The sequence below is a fragment of the Sparus aurata genome, chromosome 1, assembly GCF_900880675.1.
Source record: "Sparus aurata chromosome 1, fSpaAur1.1, whole genome shotgun sequence".
Classification (NCBI taxonomy): domain Eukaryota; kingdom Metazoa; phylum Chordata; class Actinopteri; order Spariformes; family Sparidae; genus Sparus; species Sparus aurata.
The window spans coordinates 19,058,419-19,081,597 of record NC_044187.1 but is presented as its reverse complement, the minus strand read 5'-3'; the positions used below and the strand labels follow the sequence as shown (position 1 = coordinate 19,081,597).

At 40.6% G+C, this 23,179-nt stretch overlaps 1 protein-coding gene and 1 long non-coding RNA gene across 3 annotated transcripts; one reads left to right on the top strand and one right to left on the bottom strand.

Annotated features, from left to right (window-relative positions):
* The first annotated feature begins 498 nt into the window (after positions 1-498).
* Positions 499-18,097, top strand: gpr83 (G protein-coupled receptor 83). Its single transcript, XM_030401267.1, has 4 exons — positions 499-1,180; positions 2,107-2,232; positions 11,077-11,210; positions 14,357-18,097. Exons 1-4 carry the CDS (start codon positions 743-745, stop codon positions 15,072-15,074), a joined length of 1,416 nt encoding a protein of 471 aa, XP_030257127.1. The 5' UTR covers positions 499-742; the 3' UTR covers positions 15,075-18,097.
* On the bottom strand, positions 12,105-18,778 carry LOC115571767 (uncharacterized). Of its 2 annotated transcripts, none has more exons than XR_003981983.1 (3): positions 18,731-18,778; positions 18,393-18,633; positions 12,105-12,308 (listed from the first exon to the last, which is right to left on the bottom strand). It is a non-coding gene; the product is annotated as an uncharacterized LOC115571767 (long non-coding RNA). The 2 variants fall into 2 exon arrangements; XR_003981984.1 differs by having other exon boundaries at positions 18,393-18,599; positions 18,731-18,758.
* Between the last annotated feature and the right edge of the window lie 4,401 nt (positions 18,779-23,179).

The following is a 23,179-nucleotide window of genomic DNA, read 5'->3' as shown; positions in this document are numbered from 1 at the left end:
TATTTAACCTGAATGTAGAGCCCCTCTGCCTCAGGGTGAAGGAATTGGCTGTTCTTGCCTTGGGCTATCAAATTACAGAGAGACAAACACCAAGGACAGTATCCAGTCCAACTGAGCTCACAAATACATCCAAACACACACACACACACACACGCACGCACACACACACACACACACACACACACACACACACACACACACACGCTGTGCATCCCCAGTGTCCTGTATAGTGCTGTCTCTCTCTCTCTCTCTCTTTCCCTCTCTCTCTGTCAGTCTCCCTCTGTCCCTCCATTTCTCTCCCTTTCTCTCCCCCTCTCTCTCTGACCCCCTTGTCAGCCCCCCCTCTCTGTCCTCTCTCCCCGCTCCCTCTCTCCCTCTCTCTCCCTTCCCCTCTCCCACTTTCCCTCTGTCAGTCTCTCTCTCCCTCTCTCCCTCTCTTTCTCTCTCTCTCTCTGCCTCTCAATTTCAATTCAATTCAATTGGCTTTATTGGCATGAGGTTACATCGTACATATTGCCAACCCTCTCTCTCTCTCCCCCTCCTTCCCTCTCTTTACCTCTAACTCGCGCGCACACGCACGCTCCAGTTGTATAAACAGCGGTCTGGTGGCATTACACACACACACACACACACACACACAACCTGTTGCTCACATGCTTCAGCATCTCCACATCACACCAGTTGAGCCGACAGCGTCACAGATCGTCTCCCCGGAGGAGGGAGGTGAAGCGGCCGCGGTGAGATGGGAGCCGTATGTGCGTGGCTACCTGTGGCGCTGCTGTGGATGAGCAGCCCGGCGGCAGCGGGACACACACTCAACGACTCCTCACTTCTGGGAGACGGGACGTTTTCCTACACGGAGCATTTACTGAACTTGTCGGGGCAGCTGGATAACCGGACCTCCAGGTTCTTCCTCCTGGACTTTGACGAGGGGATGCTGGAGGACTGGCGCTCTCTGGCCAATAGGAAGCGCCGCGGCGGGGAGTCGGAGGACGCGAGCGTGAAGGCGCTGCTGGTGGCCGCGTACTCCCTGATCATCGTGGTGTCTCTGTTCGGAAACACTCTGGTGTGCCATGTGGTGGTGAAGAACAAGCGCACCCAGTCCGCCACCAGCCTGTTCATCATGAACCTGGCTGTGGCTGACATCTTCATCACTGTGCTCAACACGCCCTTCACCCTGGTAAGACCCCCTTTCACCTCCACTTCACAGGTGTACAAGTGTGTGTGTGTGTGTGTGTGTGTGTGCACTCTTAGGTCAATTATTTAGAAAACAAAGTAGACAAACTGTTCTCACTTTTTGTGGATTTTGGGAGGCTGGTAACATTGAGTGAAATGTTTCCCTTAAAGAGGCACTTTGTAGTTCTGGAGAAGAAATTCCAACTCTTAATTTTAAGATTTACGATATTAATGAGGTAACAATACAAACTCAGACATATGTCATATTATGGTTCTTTCAGTCATGGTTTCTATTCCCCATAATTGAATAAACAAGCTGTAGAGTATGAAACTGTTCATTTCCACAAACAAACCGACCTTAAAGGACAGCACAGAGTTTGTTTATTTAGTTTGTTGGGGCATAAAAAAACAACCTGTCTATGAAGAAACTACATTATGCACCTTTAAAATCACCACCATCGTGAAATAATGATAATAGAAAATAATGTTATTAAAAGTGTGTTTTGTTCCAGTTTTCCAACTTTGTTCAGTGCATTTAGAGATGCTGTCCAGACCACCACTTGCTTGAAGAATTAAGTGTTTTGTAGGTTACAGTATGATATAATGTTGTATGAAGACTGTTGGCACCAGAAGATGGCGCCATTTTTGTCTTCATAAAGAGGGAATCTCTCCCCCTCTCTCCTGGAGAGAGAGGGAGAGAACAATGAATTAACAGCCTAATCTTCATTTTCTATCTGTATCTATCCATTCGTTCCCTGGCAGACTTTCTTTGAAACCACGGCTTTTGAAAGCACATTTCACAATACTTCCAATTATTGATTAATTCGGTCTCAGAGCGATTGACCACACGCCTGAACTTGACAGTGTCATTCAGTGTCACGTCATTGATTGATGGATGAACAGGCCTACTGCGTGTGTGTGCTCCCTCAGGTCCGCTTTGTGAACAGCACCTGGGTGTTCGGGAGGACGATGTGTCACATCAGTCGCTTCGTTCAGTACTGCTCCCTGCACGTCTCCACTCTCACCCTCACCGCCATCGCGCTGGACCGCCGACAGGTTTGTCTGAGATCGAGCACTTCCTCTGTTCCCTCTTCATGGTTTGACACCACTTGACTGTGTGATGTGCTTAACAAAACGCTGTGAGGTCGTGACATGAATGAATGAATGTTTGAATGAATATGCCCTGTCCCTCATGGAATCATTCAGACACATTAACAAAGAAAATATCAGAGGTGCCCCAGCAGCTCAGTTGGTAGAGATTGCCCCACTGTGTACAAATCTGACCCAAATCTCTATTATCCCATTTCCTGTCGCTCATCATCAGCTATTCTATTCCGTATACCAATGAAAAGACTCCCTCGAATGTACAACAACCTAAACATTCCAGCATGTATTCAGTAGACATTCAGCATTTGTCACATGACTGGTATCGGAGATTGCCGATAAAACGTCTCATTCTCTCACACAATGTCCCAGCCACAGCAATATCTGGTTGGGAACACGTCACAATCAATAGCCTAAGAAACCACTGAATAATCTGATTCTACAGTAGTAACTAGTAACTAAAATGATCATGTCTTTTCAATTGAAGAGGAAGTACAAAGTTGTAGAAAATCGAAGTACTCAAGTAAAGTACCCGAAAAGTGTACTCAGGTTTTTTCCATCACTCATTCTTCTAAATTGTGACACAAAGAGTTTCATTTTTATTGCAAATGAAAATGATTTTCTTTTTCAGTGAGACCTTGAATGTTAACCAACCATCATGTAGCACCACAATGCATCAACATCACATGAACAGAAACAAAGAGCTCTCCCAAATAATATAAAAACGCTTCTGGACATGGAGATGAACGTTTCAGCCACAAGGTGTTCTTCATTTGTGATGATACCTTGACTTAAAATCACTTAATTCGGGGGCCTTTTCCATGCTTATGTTGATATTTGTGGTTAATTGCGATTAAGTCAGCGTATAAATTCTTGAGCCACCCCGTGAACATTTATTTAGACCCACCCCTGTCCAATATTTCACCAGAGGAAAGATGAGATGAAAGTTTAAGAAGGTGAAAACAGACAAGCGTAGTAAGCAGAGGTCTGTTTTTGGGTACGTCCCTCTGGCATCAATCGTCCCACAGTCCCTCAGATTTTTTCTTGTGATTCTCCGGCGCAGAGGAGCGAGCCACTGGAAACAGTGCATTGTTGTCACATGTGCTATTCTTAAAGGTGGAACTAATAAAAATGAATGAGTCGGACGACGTCAATTGAGCGCCAAATGACAAAGAAACATCCCAAGTTAACACGTTTTTGAAAGTAGATTAAAGAATTAAACTATAATTTGCAAGTATGACAGTATTTCTCATTTTAACGCATGAACAGACAAATAAACAAGCATGTAGAGTTTTTGGATATGAAGTAAGTCTGTTTGGTTTGTTTGTGAGACTCCTCTAAAAACATATTGCAATGCACCGATCTTCAAGGCTTCCAGTTATTAAAATGATGTTTGTTAACGCTGCCCTGCTGAGAAAAAAAATTGCAGAAAATATTTGCTTCTGCCTTCGCGACACAAAACCATCTCTCACAAATGTCATGCTTAATTATTGCTTCTTCTCCGGATACTGTTGGAGCTGTGTTCTTAGGGAAGTACGACAAGTTTTGTGTGGCAATAATATTATCTTTTTTTAAGTAGACTAAAGGAACACCTCTTCACTGAGACCATTATTACAATTTTAAGATAAAAAAAAAAGTCCATCCATGGCGGATCTTCTAGACTCCAGTGGACAGACATCGAATAACAGGTATCTTCAAAAAATCAGGCTGCAGGGGGAGAGCATGTCTCGTCTTCCGAAGGCACTCAGACTTTCAATGATGCCTTTTGTGATTTGAGACTCAGTCGCCCTGTCCTCATCTTGCGGTGTGCATGGGAAGGGAAAGAAAATAAGTGGTGTTAGCTGAACTGTGTGAGACGCAGGAAATCATCAGGTATGCTTGAAAAATCACCGAACAAGAGAATGCTGCGGTCTTAGTGGTGTTATCACCAAGAAGGACGTGGAAAACAGCAACACATGATGCAGTCGAGTGTTTTTTCTGGGTACTGTTATACTACTGTGTAGTGGACAATTTAAAGTGCAAACTCTGAAAAAGAAGAAGAAGGAGGACAAGGAGGAGGAGGAGACAAAGGACAATCAAGAAAGGACAAGAAGAAGCACTCGTCAGGAAGAAGGACCAAATACCAATACCAACAACAAGGAGAAGATGAGGATGAGGAGAAGTATGAGACAAAGAAGAATAACAAGAAAAAGGAGAGCAACAAGGAGAAGGGCGAGAAGAAGAACAAGAAGAACTAATTAATTAATCCACTTGGGGGAAATTCAACCTGCAAACAAGGTGTTTGGTGTTTGAGGAGTTCAGAGGCAGCTTAAAATTATTTGTCAAATTATTTGCTTGTGAAATTACATAAAAACTGGAGCCTGCTGCACCTGATTAAAGTAAATCTGTATTCTGAGATCTTTTAATCAGCACGATCTGGTTTTACCAAGATGGTCTCAACTTCTTTTTCTGCTAAAAATGTCTGACAAGCATTAATAACTGATTTTATTAAACATTTATAAATCCAAATTGTTAACTCTCCTTACAGTTTGAAAACTTCCTGATAATGTCCAGTTTGATGACTGATGCAGACATACTGAAGACATTTACATTTTTGGAAGTTTTTCAATGGTTGATAAAATATTAAGCCCCCCTTATTAATTTGGTGTTTTATTTAAAAAAACAAATAAAAAAAATTATGTTTTTTTTTTTTTTTTTTTTGACAAATTCAATACAAAGTGGCCAAAATATGAGTTTAAATAAATAATCATATAACCACCACCAGTCATTATTCACTTGAATATGATCATACGTCTGTCAGTTTCCCTTTACTTCATAGTGTAAGGTGCAGAGTAGGGGTGTAACGATTAATTTACTACATTGATGAATCGATTTATATTCCAACTAACTACTTCGATCTTTGCTCGGCAAGTTGGCTATCCAGGCCACATATCGATTAAAAATCGTTTGAATTGATAAGGAATCAATTCTATCGATACTCGGAAATTGCACATTCAATTTAAGCATGGCAAACTTTAAGGATGTGTGTTTTTTTTAGCACTTTTAACGATAAAGACATGTTAAACGTCGCTCGATTCAGTCTGAATGATGGTATGAATATCTTCAGTGGATAATAGTAATACTACTACACTAATAATAATCACTCCACCACCCCTATTGACCTGTAGGAGTCAGGGCAGAGGAGCACGGGGAGAGACCTCTACTGGAAAGGTGAGTCTAAAGGATTTCACAGGATAGAGTCATTTGTGATGCAGACAGTCTTGGCATTTTATGGAACTCAATACGAATATGAAATATGAAGCAGTCAAGGCGCACCATATAAGACTTTATATTATATTATATATTTATTTGTGTTTCAATGTATCTTGAAGGGTCAGGCAGAAGGAGATGCTGAGGGAGGAAAAGATCAACAGGCAAGGTCAAGTCAGAGAGAGCAAGGGGATCCAGAGATGGATCAAGAGGCAGAGGAAGATCAAGTTATCACGGAGAGAGAAGGAGAGCAAACAGACCAAGAGAGTGAAAATGATGAAGCAGCTGCTGATTTGCCAAACATTAAAAACAGACGGCATTATTTGACGCTTCCACCCACCAAGTAACTCGCAATTGTAGCCCTGTTATTTAAAAATTGTGTACTTGGCTTACTTTTGTTGTTAATGCTGTAAACATACTGTTACTGTGCAAACCTGTGTTTGTACTTGTACTGTATTAAAAAAAACCAGATTGAAATAATAATTATAAAAAATTTCTCAGTCTTTGTTAGCTGTTTGTCAAATTGTGCGCTTGCACGCTACTTTCGCTCACACCCTGTGCATCTCTTCTGCAAGTAAAACGGACTGTTTTTTCAACTTCAACTTGACTTCTGAAGGTTACAATGAAATCTTGAGCTGAGCGGCCTCCCCTCCTACGCTCCTCTCACCTGTGGTTACAGAAAGACTATATAGCATGAAGTGGACATAATTAAGAACACTGTGCTTCGTCTGAGCTTCAATCTTGTCATACAGCAGCGTCTGAAATTGCTCACTCGCTGATGGATTCTTTTCTCTACATGAATTACAACAGTGTGGAGTTCGCACATTGAAAGACATTTATTATTACCAGCTAGCATTCTATCCATTATAAGCCCTCAGAGTGTACTCTGCAGTCGGCTTTAAACCTGGATTTCAGACCCTCATGACTCATTGTGTCGGGCTGGTCTAATACATCACAACATCACTGGAATTTCATATTTGGTTCTCTGAATCACCATCCTTTAAAAGAAATATGTGTTGACTTTAAGTCTAAACAACAAAAGTACAATAAGCAACTTTTTTGAATTATCCGAAACATCTTTCTCTGTTATAATATTTATATATTTATCACCTTTGATCAGGCTGTGGATACAATTTAAGAGTCTGCCAGCGAGAAATGCTCCACTTATCATTTCTTTCTGATATTTGCTGAGTGCCAGTTTCAATGTTGGGTAATTTGTAATCTTCCTTCAGGCATTTTTCCAAATCAAAAGACTCCACATCATTATTCTTGGTTATTATATGGCAATTTCACAACCAGATGAGTGTGATCATACACATACAAATGATTAAGAAGAAGTGCATTCTGTGAGTGGAAACGGTTCCTGCGGCTCTGAACAGGATACAACGAGAGCTTGCTATTCGTGTGCAGGTGTTTTGGTGAACAGGCTACAGAAAGAAAACACTGATTATTGTGTGCATGTATGAGAATCATCACTATGTCAGAATCAGAATCAGTATTCCTTTATTGTTCCACAAACGGGGAAGTTTGTGTGCCACAGCAGCCACAAGGACAGTATATTACAAAAAAACCCAATGACGATAATAAGAAATAAACAATATAATTAAAAAAGTAAGACATTGAATAAACTTGTGTATACATATAGACATGATATTGTACAAAGTAACAGTGGGGCAGTGAATTTTTATTTACAAATAAAAATAATAAATATGGGTAGTGAAAAAAAATTACCAGAAATGAGTGTGTGCACACATGAATTCATAAAACATCTCTATTGCTGATCCAGCTGCCATCAGAAACGGATGTTGCTTCACGTCGTGCTTTAGAGGAAAGTAAAGCAGCAGTGTTTTTTATTCAGCCATCGCACATCATACAATACATACAAACAGTGTAAACGGTATGAACACGGTCAGCTGTCTATGAATTGGGTTGTGACTGATCAGGATTCAACAGGAAACAAAATGTGCATACATGTCTATCCAAAAATGTAAGCTACCCCGCAGAAATATGAAAGAAAACAACAAAAAAGTTGTTCACTTGCGTCTTCTGAAGACCAAACTGACATCTAATTTCTTTCAAAAAGTCGTCTCTTCTTACCGGATTCTTTATGCCACTGCTTGCCTCCTCTATAGGAGGGCCTAAGATGCAAAGAAAGAGATGTAAAGGTCGGTCCATGGCCACTTGCTTCTTTCCTCCTTCAACCAGAATTGTCTTCTTTCAGGGTTGTGTGCAACACTCAACTCCTCAGCGGATTACTCAAACATTAAATCAATACTGATGTATTTCAACAAGTACAGTAGGAGTAAAAACTGCTTTGCTCCCTGCCCAGTAACCATGCTTTATCTGCACATGTAATGTAGAGTTTTAGAAATTGTTTTGTCGTCTTATTATGTGTATATTCAATGTACGGGGAACATTTTTGTACTTCTATGTGCTACCTTGTATGCAACTGGACTTGTTTAAGTTTTGAAGATTTTGAAGACATTTCACCACTCATTCTTCAGTTCTAACTAACTTGAGGGGAGTTTGCAGGCTTTTAAACTCTGCGTGGGAGTGTCCTTACAGAGGCGTTAAGGACACTGAGAACCTTCAACAACATCTTTGTACTGCTTGTTTTTGTATTTGCATGTTTTTTATCTTGTGCCCCCTGACTGCAAACCAAACCAAGTTTAATGTCAACCTAGGATTATAATGACTAAACTGAACCGAACTGAGCACTTTATGTTCAGTTTGTATTATTCAAGTGTATTTTTTTCCTGCATGGGAGTCCTTGACACTCACCAATACATGGTGGAACCATTACGTGCAGTTAATTTAATGCTCAAAAGTGTGATTCAGACAAAGGTTTGCGACAGTTCACATTGATGGGAATCGGCTAAGATGACGGTCAGGGAGAACGGAGGCAGGCGAGTGAATGGGCAGTTGGCTGAGCAGAGAGCATGCGGACCAGACGCACGGATAAAAGCGGGATTTATGGACCTTTTTCACAGCAGCCATTTTGACACAAAGCAGTAGAGTAAACACAGGCGTTAGCAATGGTACCGATTAAGATTCTGTCCCATTCAGGTCAAACAGAGTCGAGGTGCTGCTATTGTGCATGTTGGCTCACTGGAAAGTCTCCGCTACACCGTCAGTGGAACAGAACTTTTATTAACTGTCATTAATTAAACCTGTGTTTACCTTCTATTTCATGTCAATATGGCAGCTGTGGAAAAAGTTTATCAGAGGGTCAAAACAACATGAAGAATGAGAGTAACATGTTTGTATTGGACCACCACACACTCAACGACAACGTGAAGTCTCTGACTCTTTCTCTCACTGAAAAGCATGACATTTAGTTATTCATCTCCACTCCAAATGTTAATTGTTTAGAGACTTTCCATCAAAACTCAGATTATAAATCAAACCCTGGGACACGCAATCTGGACGTTTACTGACAGCTGTGACTTGAACACAAAAGGCTCCACTCTAACAGGGAATATTCCATCAGCAATGAGTTGACACGGATACAGCTTGATGGCTTTGAAAGGATAACACAGCCGTGCGGGTGATGTGATGTTTCCCTCTGAGGCTTTCATTGTGTCAGCCAGGTCCACTGAGTCTATGTGCCCCAGAGATGTCTCCCCTGCTGTCTGTGCTGTACAGAAGAAGTTTGAACTATAAGAAATCTCTTACTGAGAGCTGAATTGGCTCCCCAAGTATAGTGCCTCTCCTCATAACATACACAGTCGGTCAGCATTCAAATAAATGAAACAGCACAATAGTGGCAAAGTTCATACAAAAAAAAGGTTTTCTGTGGGTTAACGTTTGTGCTGCTAATGCACTAAAGCCCAAAAAGCTTCTATTTTGGGAAGCAACAAATGCACATGCTCCTAATAATGGAGACATTTGACTGGTTTCTATCCGTAAAATGAACAGATGTGAGGAAAGATGCATGTACATCAAATACTGCCCTAATGGGCACTTTGCCTTTGGATGTCTTTTAATAGTCAGTGCACTGCAGTCAGTGCTATAGTGCTTTGTAGTTCATGATGCATCATTAAAATTTGAGCTGAAGCAGGAGCTGTTCTTCAAACTCTGTGTAAAAGCAACCTTTGGTCAGATTGTAAATGGTAATTGCGATGGCCACTGTGACGTCTGCTTGTTGCACATGTTCATGCATGGATAACAAGAAAGGCGCTTGTAGACTGCATACCTCTGCCAAGCCCCAACAGTCCCCTAATCAAGCTTAAGCCAATATCAAACTATCTAGCCCTGTACCACTCCAAAATGCTAAAAAATAATTTGAGATCACCAGATCTAAGATAACAAATAAGAAGATAAGAAATCTTGCTTCAGCAGTAGTGCTGCATACAGCTACAATCACCGTAAATACTGTTTATTTATCTGACAAGACAGTACAGAGATAATACAGTGATTACCAAGACAATGATACCTAACACAGAAAAATAAGTTACATAGGCTTAAATCAGAAATATAAAATATTGTACATGCTCTGAGAGGTTAAATCATATATAAAAACAGAGGTGGTTATCATAAAACCGTATATATCTGTAAAGTCTTAAAATCATAATAAATAATCCATGAAACTAAGTACAAGAGTGCTTCCTAGCATGTGTGCTATGTTAAGATTTAACGAAAGGTTTTGTTCAGTGGTGTTTTAGACGGTGGAATGAAGGACAGCTTGAAGTGGTTGATCTGCAAAAAATATACCAGCCACCTAAAGAAACACGATTTTTTCTGATTTCTGAGCCGGGGGAAGACTGGGAACAGGGTGACAGATACCAAGGAAATCTAGAAAAAGCATAAAAGCAAATAGGAACACAGAAATGACAGGACCATGACCGAGACTCAAAGCTCAGCTGCAGGAATGTCGTAGCTGTCCCACTGAGGGACAGGTGGCTGCAGGTTTTCATTTAAATCAAGCAGGTGCAGGACTAGGCTCAACTCTTTTAAATTCAGTCTTCAGGAGGTTAATTAGTCCCCTCGGGTTTGCTCTTGATTGGTTGATCAGACACCTGCAGTCACGAAGCCCTTCATTGAATAGGTTGGATTTTCTTATCTCATTCACTGGAACAGCCATCAGTTTCCTCTTTCCTTTCACTCGGTAGGTGTCTGATGTGAGTGAGTCATGCAGTAGGTGCAACAGTGACAAGGTTCCCATTTGACACATGTGGTCGTCACTAAGCGGCACTCACAGGAAAAAATACACGTAGACCCTCCTGATACAGGTGTGCAGACATAACGAGCAAAAGGTTAAAGAACTGCAGTTAAAAAAAAAATTTTTTTGTTAACTGTTGGTCGTAGCAATCGTTAAATAACATGACCTGATGTTGGTGCTCTGCATCACAGCTCGAGGCATGTTATTCATTTGGCATTGGTGGATTTATAATTGGATATGAGTCATTTCCGTATTAACAATGGTATAAAAAAAAGTAACCTTTAGGTTACATCCACAGATGTGGACATACTGTGTATATATATTGATTCTCTCTTTTTCTCTCTCTCTCTCTCTCTCTCTCTGTGTGTGCGTGTGTGTGTTTTCAGGTGATTTTACATCCTTTGAGACCTCGCATGTCGCCGGCACAAGGTGGTGTTTGGGTCGCTGCTATCTGGATAATGGCAAGCTGCTTCTCCCTCCCACATGCAATCTACCAGAAGCTCCTGACATTGACATACAGGTAAACAGGCATTTCAAGGACAGATCACTTGGAAGTGTCTGATAATATTTACTTAGGTTTGTAAAAGAGACAGACCTGGGGTTGATGAAGATAAAGGTTCAAAGAATTAAATGTACAGAAGCAATTCCTAAACTTCTGGCTGTGTCCTATCTCAGACTCTGCATCTTCTCTTAAGTAACCCTAACTACAGCTGTAAACTCAGTTACCGATACCTGTATTTATGTTAAGAATGTACATGTCACTGCCTGTATCCATGACAACAGCAGGCAAGCCCGGTGGCGCAGCGGTTAGCACCAGTAGAGTACCTGTACCATCATGTTGAACATTGTATGATATGCAACATAAAAAAAGATTATTTTCATTATTATTATTCTTACTTCACTCTTATCGTATACCCAGTAATACATGGTCAGGTAATTCTAAAGGTAGAGTGTTAGCTTTTTCAACAGGCTAACAAGAAGAGCTTGGCGATATGTATAAACTTTAGTTCAGAGTTACTTTACTGTTAACAAAGTGATGCTTTATAAACCATAAAGCACTTGCAGAGGTGTATAAGCATCAATTGCAACTTTACACAACACAGTTGCTGAATTAATGGTTAATAAAGCATTTCATTGTTTGTGAATAGTAGCTTCTCTATTAGGCAATTCAAGCTTAATAAAATACAAATTTACTATTTATCACCAATGGTTATTATAAAGTGTTACTGTTTCAAATAATACATTACTTATTTGTATCTCTTTTTCTAAACTGGCAGTTTAGTCTTTAAGGATTTAGTGAGTTCGTTAATACACAGTTATTTATAAGAGGCTTCTCCTTCAATTTGTGTCCAACTAATTGTTAAGCTTCGTAGTAGATATTTGTAGGACCCAAAATCAGACACCAAGGCAGAGGGAAGGTATAAGGGAAATTTCAATTGAAAATACTGCTGAAGGTTAGTGGTGGAGGAGGGCTGAGGCTCAGGTTGATGGTTCAGAGTAGTGCAGGCAGAGGGCTTGAGTGAGTGAAACATGGAATCTCTGATGTTTGAGGAGGTAGAGCTGGAGGCTGGGTCGCCGTGTAGCACGGAGCTGGATCCTGAGGAGGTTTGTTCACCGGCTGAGGTGGAAGAGAGGCAAAGTTAGTCGACTGGCAAGAAACACAACAAACAAGAGAAACTCTAGTGAGAATGTGAGCTAACTGGTAGAATATGTACCACATCCATTTGAAGAAATAAATGAAACACAATCCAACCCATGACACTTCTCTAATACTTGATACTTACTTACTTTATTATTCTTATCCAGATCAATGGACTGACCTCCTTTCTGACTGCAGTGTGACTAAAAATAAGTTTTACTTTCATTTCATTTTGATTTTGAAAATGCTTCAGTGAAAAAGGTCTTCAGGCCAAGTTTGTTTTCTCAGAAAGATGAATAGAATAATGGAGCCAGTGGAGGGCATTTTTCAAAAATATGACGTGAAGAAATTAGTTACATGAAACCTTTCTTGTTGAGATAATAGTAGAAACTTGAGCACTTTCACTGTGTTAACAATTTTACCTTCTCTCCAGAACTTTGCTGGTTTCTCTTTACTTTCATATAGCACAGAGACATGAATTGATGATTTGGCATTTCTAATAGCAGCATTGGCACCGCTCTATCATTATATGTGTCTGATACCCCTTTTCCACTGGTCAAAAACCCCACTTATGCCTGCTTAAATTTGGCTTTTGAATGTAAAGAGAATGTATAAACTGACTCTGCAGCAGACATGGGTTTATATCACCTCGGCTTGGCATTGATCTAAACGTAAGACCCGGGTGAACGTGCTAAATTACTCCATGCAAAGTTATGATGTGTTGTCAACAACAGGTAGTTGCGCATAAATCAGACAGGAATTTGATATCCAGTCTATTAAGGATGTTTCCTTTCCTGGACAAAGGGTTGGAGGTGGAGCCCTGTTCATTCCTATGAAAGCTGCTCAGTGGTGTTTTGAAGCCAAAAAAGCTCAAATTCATGACGTGAAACATGACGTCAGTAACGCAGAATGCAACGCTTCAGATAAAAATCACAAACGAGCTGCCTTGCCTGCTGGAAGTGGGAATAGGGTCAAAAGCAATCCTTAGCATGTTGAAACATTTAAAAAAACCTGTGCAGACCTGTTAATTTTGGTGGAAAAGCGTAATGAGTGTCATCTGAGGTCAGCTCGTCCTGCACTTCAGCTACAGTATGCAGCAGGAACCATTCTTCATGGTCTGTCTAGTTTGGACAGTCATGCACGAGGTAAGAGTGGAAAAAAGAGAAGTTCACATCCCCCAGCAATGTGTGACACACTGTGTGAGGACTGTTCATTCAAGTGTCTTGATGTTCAGACACAGTGTGAAGTTTGTCTCCACCTGGTTTGTCCTGAGGCAGGAATTCACCCTCCTTCATCAAGGGCTGCCGCTCTCTAGGGGGGCTTGGAGAAAAACTTTGCAACTTTGCAGTTAAAATTTTGGCAACGAATACTCAGAGAGATGTGTATCTAAAAAAAAAGGAGACAGGTCAACAAGATCCAGAAACACCCCTCACTGGTGTACCGTCTGAGATTAGTCAGACCCACACAAAGCTAGTTCATGACCCACAAAATTAACAGTAACAGTAAAACAATCCATAATAGCTCCTTGTGTCAACTGTGTAGTAATGCGATCACCCTCATCAAGCTGAAATGTGTTCTATTTCTGATGTGACTTGTGCTGCATTTATGTTCCCTTATTTTGTTGGAATTCCTAGCTGGGTCAAAATTGTGTCTCCTCTCAAAAACAAGCACAGGAAACAGAAAAGTGAATTCTTAAGCACTCCTAAATTCCTTATTCTGAACAAAAGAGAGTCATAATTACAGCCTTCCTTTAGAGGAGGCGAGGAGTATTCAGTTGGTTACAGTTTTGTCTAATTGCTTAAATCTCAGGATTTGCTGTTTCTTGAATCATATTTAACAGTGACTATAGTGACTATTTACGAGGGTTTGGACAAAGCAAGCTATTTGGAAATGTCACCCTGGGAGCTATAACCATCAATTTATCTATTTTCTGCTATTTTATAGGCCAAGGAACTCATCAATCAATCCATTTCTTCTGTGTTTTGTTCACTTTCTTTCACTCCTCTGTATCTAACTGTCCTCACCAGTAAGGACAAGGAGCGCAGCCTGTGTGTCCCAGACTTCCCAGAGCCCTCAGAAGTATACTGGCAGTATATTGACCTCCTGACTTTCATATTGCTTTACATGCTGCCACTCCTCATCATCACTGCCTCCTACACCACAGTGGCCTGCCGGCTGTGGCGTCACAACGCCATCGGTGACACCACAACAGCTCAGCATGCCGCCCAGAGAAGAAAGCGGCGGCGTACATTGGCCATGTTGCTCCTGGTGGTCGGGGTTTTCGCTGTCTGCTGGTTCCCGCTCAACTGCTACGTGGTGCTGCTGTCCAGCCAGGCCATCCACTCCTCCAACGCCCTTTACTTTTGCTTTCACTGGCTGGCTATGAGCTCCACCTGCTACAACCCTTTTATCTACTGCTGTCTAAACCCCACCTTCCGCCAGGAGCTGAGGCTCCTCATTGATATGTGCCAGAGGAAACGGAGGGCAGCGGTGGGGTTGGAGCCGGAGCTCCGTCCCGTGGCTGCCTGCGCTCCTTGTCACAGAGTCGCCTGGCCGGACGACCGCGAGTCCTCGAGGCCGAGGCTCCCTTTGTCTGACCCGGGCCGTGGGTCATCGCAGCAGAGTCATTCCTCTTCCGGTCAGTCCTGCAGCCTAAAAGACACACATGTGCTCTTCACAGCCAGGCAGGTGCTCACAGGAAGAACTGACATCCTCTCAGTGGAGCCCATTGTTGCTGTGAGCTGACTCAGATGCCGCAAGGTGATGGGATTATTTTGTACTTGAGCTTCTTAATCCTTGATCAGGATTTTCTTCATGTTCTGAAGATAACCAGAGATCTGAAAATCTCAGACATATGACTGGGCTCTACGCAGGGATTTAACAGCAGCAGAGCGAGAGATGGGTTTTATGATGACTTTAAACTGAAGAAATGGTCATGAAGTTATTTCCCTGGACACTTGTTGTCACGCTCATTTTTTGGGCGCATTGTTTTTTTGTCAAGAATTGAGGTTTAAGCCCTTTAAAAAATGACAAAACAATCTCATCCCATGGTCTGTTAAGCAGCTGTTCTGGAGCTTTCGATCGTATTGCACGATCTTCCTCAGCAGATGCAGTTTGTCCAGTTGTTCATGTTGAATATTCATTTCTTGTCTGTGAACTTAACCCTCTTTTGCCTCCATGTTGGCCTGACAGTGAAAAAGTGAATTCCTGATCTTGGAAACAACAGTTGATTAAATAATCTCAACACAAAGTCAATTTAGTGAATGATCTGGCTTTAAAAATGTGACACATAAAAAAACAGTGTGCTTATGTAATGGATGGTATGTAATGGATGGATTGCAAAATTAATGCAAACTTCGCTCATTCATTGTGTTACATAAGATAAACTTGATCAATATTTAAAAAAAAACAAAAAAACAGTTCACATGATGTAAATCTCCTGAGTAACTGTGTTGTCCATCTGCGTTTTTTCTTTCAGTAGCCTTCAGACACCTTCATGAATGGTGAGGCTTGACTTTGGTTTACAATTCTGCCCACGAGCACAGAGTCTCAGTGGGTAAATGAACATGTTGGGAATTAAATCATGTTCAAATCAATTTACAGGTTGCTTTAAACTCATCCTGCGGCACACACTTTGGTCCTCTTATTCTCAGTTCACACACAGCCACAGGATTTATATAATACATTTCACAATATTACTCGGTGCCGTAGACTGTATACAAGAGCAGATATTTCAGTTCACTGTTGGAGGGACAATTAACAGAAACGTTTCTCAAGAGCGATTCCTGAAAAACTGTTGACTACAGTTATTATTATAATACTACGACAATTTGTGGCCGCGCTGATGCACAAAATTCAACCGTGAAGTAACGGACCTGACAAAATACAGTCTGAATGTAACTGTAAGTGCATTTTATGCGGCAGAATGTAGAAGTCAATAAAAATGTCGTACAGATTGTTTTAAGTTAACTTTAGTGATGTGGTCACTGACTGTGGTCAGCCACCACCAACGCACTCCCAGAGACTGGGATTGTGGGATTTCTATTGTGGGAAAATTGTTTATTTAGAATTTAATATCATATATGTCTACATTGATTTGAGGCTATTGAGGGGGAATACTCAGTTATTTTCCTGGGAATGTACAGTGTATGATTGTATAGTCTTTTAGTTGCTTAAAGCAGCATTATGTAACTTTATCTTAACCTTAAGCTTTAAAGTCATTGATGGTAAAGTGTCTTGTAATAAGATGATGGTGTCAAGTAGTCAACATATACATTTTTATGACATAAGAGTTGTGTTTGTAGTCAGCACCAACATTAAGTCTGACAAATTGTTACAGACGTGATATTTGTTTTTAAGTCAGCGTTGCTGCACTCAGAAACCAAATCACACAAAAAGCCCATTTCTACATAATGTTGCTTTAAATGCTACTTTACATTGTGTGATTTTGGGATGCCTAAGAAAAATGTCAACAATCTCAATCTTGCATTGATTTTCTGTCTGACGTAGATTCTGACTATTTTATTAAACCCATTTGTTCAGGGGTGTAGTGCGATTTGGTGAAGTACCGGAGCACACCTGAGACGTACAAATGCATGCGTGCATGTGATAGGCGTTGGCCTGCCTGCGGATCCTAAATGCAGCTACTACTTTTGTTCCTGAGCTGTAACTTGTGTGACTTGTTTTGAGCGTATAGGTCAGTGAAATGCAGACCCTCAGCCCACGCACACAGAGTGAATGACAGGACGATATTGTACGTATCCGGCTCGTTACATGCTATACTTGTCACATGATGTAACTAGTTGCGCATGCAGAGCTGTTCAGCTTTGCTCATGAGAAGATGCCAACCTTTGTTCAAAACGTGGCACACAACAAAATTGTTTTAGCATTTTATAACTTCAGTATTTAACATTCAACAGAATTATGCAAACTGTAAACTTTTTACAACTTTTTTTCTCCGGCAGCACTACACCTATGCATCTCACACAATGTGAGATTTAATAGACTTACATGTTTGTTGTTGTTGCACAGTACCTTAAGTCTACCAGATAATTTTGCAGTTTAGACAGAGAATAGCCTGTATATTTATATTTTCTGCTGCTAGTGGTCTCTCAGTCAAAACAATGAAGACAAAAAATGTAGTTTGATGACGTGAATGTGAAGTAGCGCAGGATCATGGGAGTTCATGGTAGTCTTTGTCATCTCATTGTCAAACAATCACCATTGTTGATCATGAAAATATACCTCATGCAACTTAGGCAGAAATATTAACAGACATGCATTGTCTTTAGTTTAGTTAAAGCGACAGGCAACCAAATGAAACACACCTGTACCTTGAAAAAAGTTTTTTCTGGGTTTAAACATTGTTGGGAACATTTGGATGACGTTAGTACAAAACTGTGTGTACAGACATAGACAGAAACATGCACACGCAGTCTGTTTTTTTTGGACAAAAAATGCAAAAAAACAGACAGAAGGACAACAGACAGGGTCAGCGTTAGTAAGAAAAAAAGGCAAAGAAGAAGCGGAAGTGAAAAGAGGCTGGGTGACAATGCAGTGTCCCTGATTGTCCTTCAAGGAGGTTCTTATGAGTCACATGATTTTATGTAATGCTTTCTATAACTGAGGGTCCATTCTATTGGTCCAAGGGCAGAAAGAATGATAAATGTTAAACATTGTGGGGGCGGGCGCATGTACACAAACTACAGTTCCATTCCACCAATTATCCAGACATGGATGTATAAAGGCCCTTGAACATGGGATCTATAATCTGCACACACACACACACACACACACACACACACACACACACACACACACACACACACACACACACACACACAAGGCTAACAGATTCAGACAGTCAGGGCTTCATGTGTCAATTGGGTTTTTTTCCATGGAAAAAAATACAATTGTGAGGAACAGAGATGAACATTCAGGGATTTAATTATTGCCAGGACACGGACTTTAAAACAAGTTGCGATTCTGATTGCTGTGTAGACTACAAAGTAACAGTCACGGACACTGACAAACAGCCTAAACAAAAAAGGTTTTGACACTCACCTTATATTTCATGTCCACCTTGTTATCTCACCTGCAGCCACCTCTAGAAAAATGAATAGGCTGTTTGAATGGTCTGGAGTTTGCCTGAGGTACACACATTCTCACCGCATTTTCCTCCATTGTTTGTGTGTGAGAAAACGCAGACGGATGTTTTTCTCGTGCACACATCAGTGATGAATCTGGCCCCTACATTCCAGCCATCGCACACTGCAACATTTACAGGCCTGATTCATCTCTACACCTTTGTATAGAGTGCACACGGAAAGTTCACTGACTCTCTGCCAATGAAAGGAGGCAAACTACAAGTATGAAAATATGTGCAGGGTAGGCAGTCTTACCTGCTGGGTCATCTTATGAAGATCCTTTTACTGCTGCACACTACTGTGGAGAAAATGAAATTGGTATATTTGCATTTGAAAGAATAACAAACAAAGTTCATGGTCTGTTTCTATGGCACCATGAAGTTCAATGAAAGGCTGCTGTTTGGACAACCATACATGCCCTGCAGATGGTTTACAGAACATGTGGGGTGTAAGCACATGTAATCAGCACAGTGTTTATACAGATTTATCCAAATTGTTTGAAAACCATTTTTAAACTTTTTTATTAACACCATGTCAAACATCAGATAGAGACAATGTTACATAACAGACTTTCTGCTCACGACAGTCACAGACAAATACTGTATGAGTTATATATGTTCTTTGCTTTGAAGGACACCATATGACAATACTGGGATCCAGCATTGTTAAATACAATGTAATAGGAGACCTCACTGCTATCCACGCAGGGAAGTAGCAGTGAGAGTGGCAGTGAGCGATGGTGAAAATATAGGACCACTGTTGTGGGTGTTCAGTGTTTCTTTTGAAAGAAATCCTTTTGTGTGTCTATTATGTAAAAGTAAGACAGTGAAAAACAGCAGGAATTTTTCTCAGTTTCTTAGTTGCATTATTTAATTGCCAAGATATAGATGCAGTTTCATCTTCCAGAGGCAGTCAGGAATTTGTGTTAATAATAATAATACATTTTATTTATAGGTGCCTTTCAAAGCACTCAAGGACACCAGAAAACTAGTACAAGAAGTCAGTATGAGCAGCTGAAAGCTCTAGACCCCATTGTAGTCAAGCGGGCAGATGGTGTGGTGAGTTAACCCTGTAAGTGTGTTTTTCTGTGCCTGTCTGTCTTTAAACATTTGTTGGTTGTAATATTTTGCTGTAATTTGTGTATGTCAAAATATATATTGTCAAAGTATGTTAAATTAAAACAACTGATCTAAGTGATCTTACAATCCAAACAAATTAAGAACGGACATGTAATGTGGTTCAATCATGGGATTGCATGAGACATTCTGCTCCCGATGGAAAAACGAGGGATAGGAAACATTTCTCCTGTCTTCACAAACCTTTTAAAATGACAGCACCTCTATCAGATTGCTGTTTGTTGACTTTTGTTGGCCCAGCATTCAGTATGATCTCCCCCATTAAACTGATTGGAAAAACTTTACACCCTGGGCTGGAGGAACACACTCTGTAAATGGAAAATAAGCAAACATATCAGATTGGCAGTCGTACCACCTCCATACTGCTGAACACTGCAGTCCCTCAGGCAACCCTCCTGTTCTTACAGTGAACCCAAGACCGGTCAGAGAAAGCCTCACAGCCTTTGCAAGATTATTACAGCGGTGAGAATTCATATCAGGAGGAAATCATTTCAATATTTATTATGTTGAACACTCTGGGCCAAGTAAATATAACTCAACTGAATATTTAATCATCAGTGTGTCTTGTTTTGTCCACATACAGCATAATGGCTTCGAGAGGGCTGCTGGGGGAAAATATACCCATACACTCACAGGTGACAGGTGACCTATGACTGACAGGTAGCAGCAGGTAGTGTTATTTTCTGGCTGGTGGGAGAGAGATCTCTGATTTTAATGGATCGAAGCAGCCCAATTTTGGTGCGCCACAGGAACCTTTATAGACCCAGAAAACCAATACAAAACAGATTTGTTTTCCCCTCAGAGCAACTCGGATGAATGGGTTTTTGATTTTGGCCACATTGTTTTTAAAGAGCCGAAATGTTTTATGAGGTTGAAGAAAGCAGTGTTACCTTCAAAGCCACTCTAATTATAATTTTTTTTATTACCAATGGATTACATACTTACATCTCTCTCTCTGCGCTTACCAGACACAGCAGGCAGCTATTTTCACAGAAAAGCTTCTGACAAATCCACTGTATATTAGCTGCCCAGCACCAAACAGTAGACAACATGCTGCCGACTAGCTGGTGAATTTAGCAGCTGAGAAACACAGTGCCAAACATGCTGAGAGGCAGCATCAGTGGTGTTTAAGCACACGTAGAAACTGACACATTAGACAGGGTTTTTTTTTACTGTCTTTGCATTTTATATTGTCATGTTATGTAATGCTGTTTGTGTTATGTTTGTAACTATTCCTGTGCTTTGCTTTAATTCAAGTTTTTATGTAATCTCTTCGTAAAGTACGTTGCTCAATGTTTGCTGTTTTCAGATGTGCTCTAGAAAAAAAACTTGACTCGACTAATACAGATGTGAGAAAAAAGCCAACACATCACTTTGTTGAATTTTCACTTGATTATTTGGAAGTCATTTTTAAAGGGACAAATTTCCCCTGATATTATGTGTTGTGTTTATTTTCACATTCTAATCCACCTGCGAAAAAAAGGTTATATAATATGTAAATGTGTGTAGTTCACATGTGAAAGGTGGATATTTTCATTCATGTGAAAAAAGCCAATCACGGAAACAAGGCTGCTGTTTGCTTTCTGCTGCTGCAGTCAGCATTGTTTTTAAAGCCTGACTACGGTTGTTCCGTAACCTGAACAATGTGTTTAATTGTTAAATTGTATCATTTTAAACATAGAATAAAACTTACCTTTAACTTTACCTAAACCAAACCAAGTCATTGTTTGGATTTAAAGGTGGATGTTATCTGAAGTCATATATCCGGTATATCTTTTGTACGTATAGTTTCTTGACACAAAACATTACATTTCGTCTATTTATGTGTATTTTTGTATGAACATGTTGTTTTATTTTATTTTAAACAAAACAAACAAAACAAGCTTGATACATGCCAACATCTGTTTTCCTATAAAGGCAGTTTTGATTAAATTAAGCTGAATTGAAAAGAGAGGCGTAAAGTGGGAGAGGAGAAAAAGAGGGCCCGGCAAAGTGAGCTAGCTGGTGGAACGTTAACTTCAGTAAACGTCTCTGCAACAGAATACATAGGTGCCCTGACATAACATTAACAATGTTGTTTCTTCTCATTCTGCTGATAAATCTAGTTTATTTTTGAGTGTTTAAACTAAAATTCTTGCCAGATCTGACACATAGCTCCTTTACCTTAACAAAACAGTGTTTAGCATTTATCAGCTAATCAGGCAGATTAGCCCCTTCAGGGGTTGGTGAAGACCGTAACAGAGCTGATGGGAGAGAGAACATTTAAACATGCGTTAATGTGACGCTAATGCAAGCCTTGATAAAAAATAGGATGCCAATCATAGCAGAGGGTTAGAAATAGATGGATGTGAATGATATAACCCTCTTTTTCTTGTCTGTCTCTAACACTGTCAACGTCCAATTGAGGCAAATATGTACAATGCCATCAAGTTCAGGGGAATCGGGCTCTGGCTCTGAGGCTAGAGCTAAAGTTCAGTTTGTGTGCTACGATCCAATCTTCTCTCTCTGCAGAAAAATGCAGAATAACAGTATTTTTTTGTATTTGGGTTATGCCAACCGGAAAGTCTCTGAAACTGTAAATGCTGAGTCCATTAACCTCCGTGCCAGGAGCAAGGAGCGCTTTTCAACGATCTGAAATGTCGCTCGTATGACGTTTGATATAGAAATGATGCTGATGACTAGTCAAAGAAGAGGCAGTTTCATGAACAGTCTCCAGCTGAGTGCTTCTGAAAAAGATATTATATATTTCTCTCTTCAGCGGCATGTGGCTAACATTCATAATTCACCAGAATCTGAACTTGCTTTTCTGTGTCGTTTGCTCACCATCATCAAGACATACAGATCAAAGAAGGCTATGTAGTTATTTTCAGACACACATTTAGCAGAGACATTTTCACTCGAAGACCTTCCGCTCACCTCCCCCGTCACCCTCTATTAGCTCATGTAAAACAGCTTCTCTGGCTTTTAATGACTTTAGGTTTTCCTTTGCAGCAGTAAGACAGGACTAACTTTGCGAGCATCACTCAACTTAAAGATCCCCCATAAGGAACTCATCCATAGTTGTTTTGAATGTTTGAGACAGACAGGAAGTTGACTTTTTGTTCCAGGCTGCAGCAGAATTACGATACAGCGAGGAGGGATACGACAGAGTTAAACCATCCTACGGGTTTCTGCCTAATCATTTCCAGGAGCTCTGTTCCACCCATGATGCGGCTGTTTTCCAGCATCCTGGAAGCATGTCTGGCCAGGATTAAAGACAAATCGCACAAACGCAGACCTGCACCCTACTTTTTGAAATCAATTTGCAACAGTTTAGCACCTCTGTGAGAGCAAACACACATCCAGAGACAACTATAAGGAAGGCAACTGGTAGAATTTTGGCCAAAACTAAAAGGATGGCAATGTTAGTCTGACATTTTTGTCCAGGTTGAAGGATTACCATTAAACCTTGTACAGGTATTCACAGTCTTCAGACAATGAATCACTCTGATCCTCAGACATTTTCTCATACCATGACAAGGCTGACATTAAAAAAAAACCCAAGTATTTACCTCAACAACTACTGAGA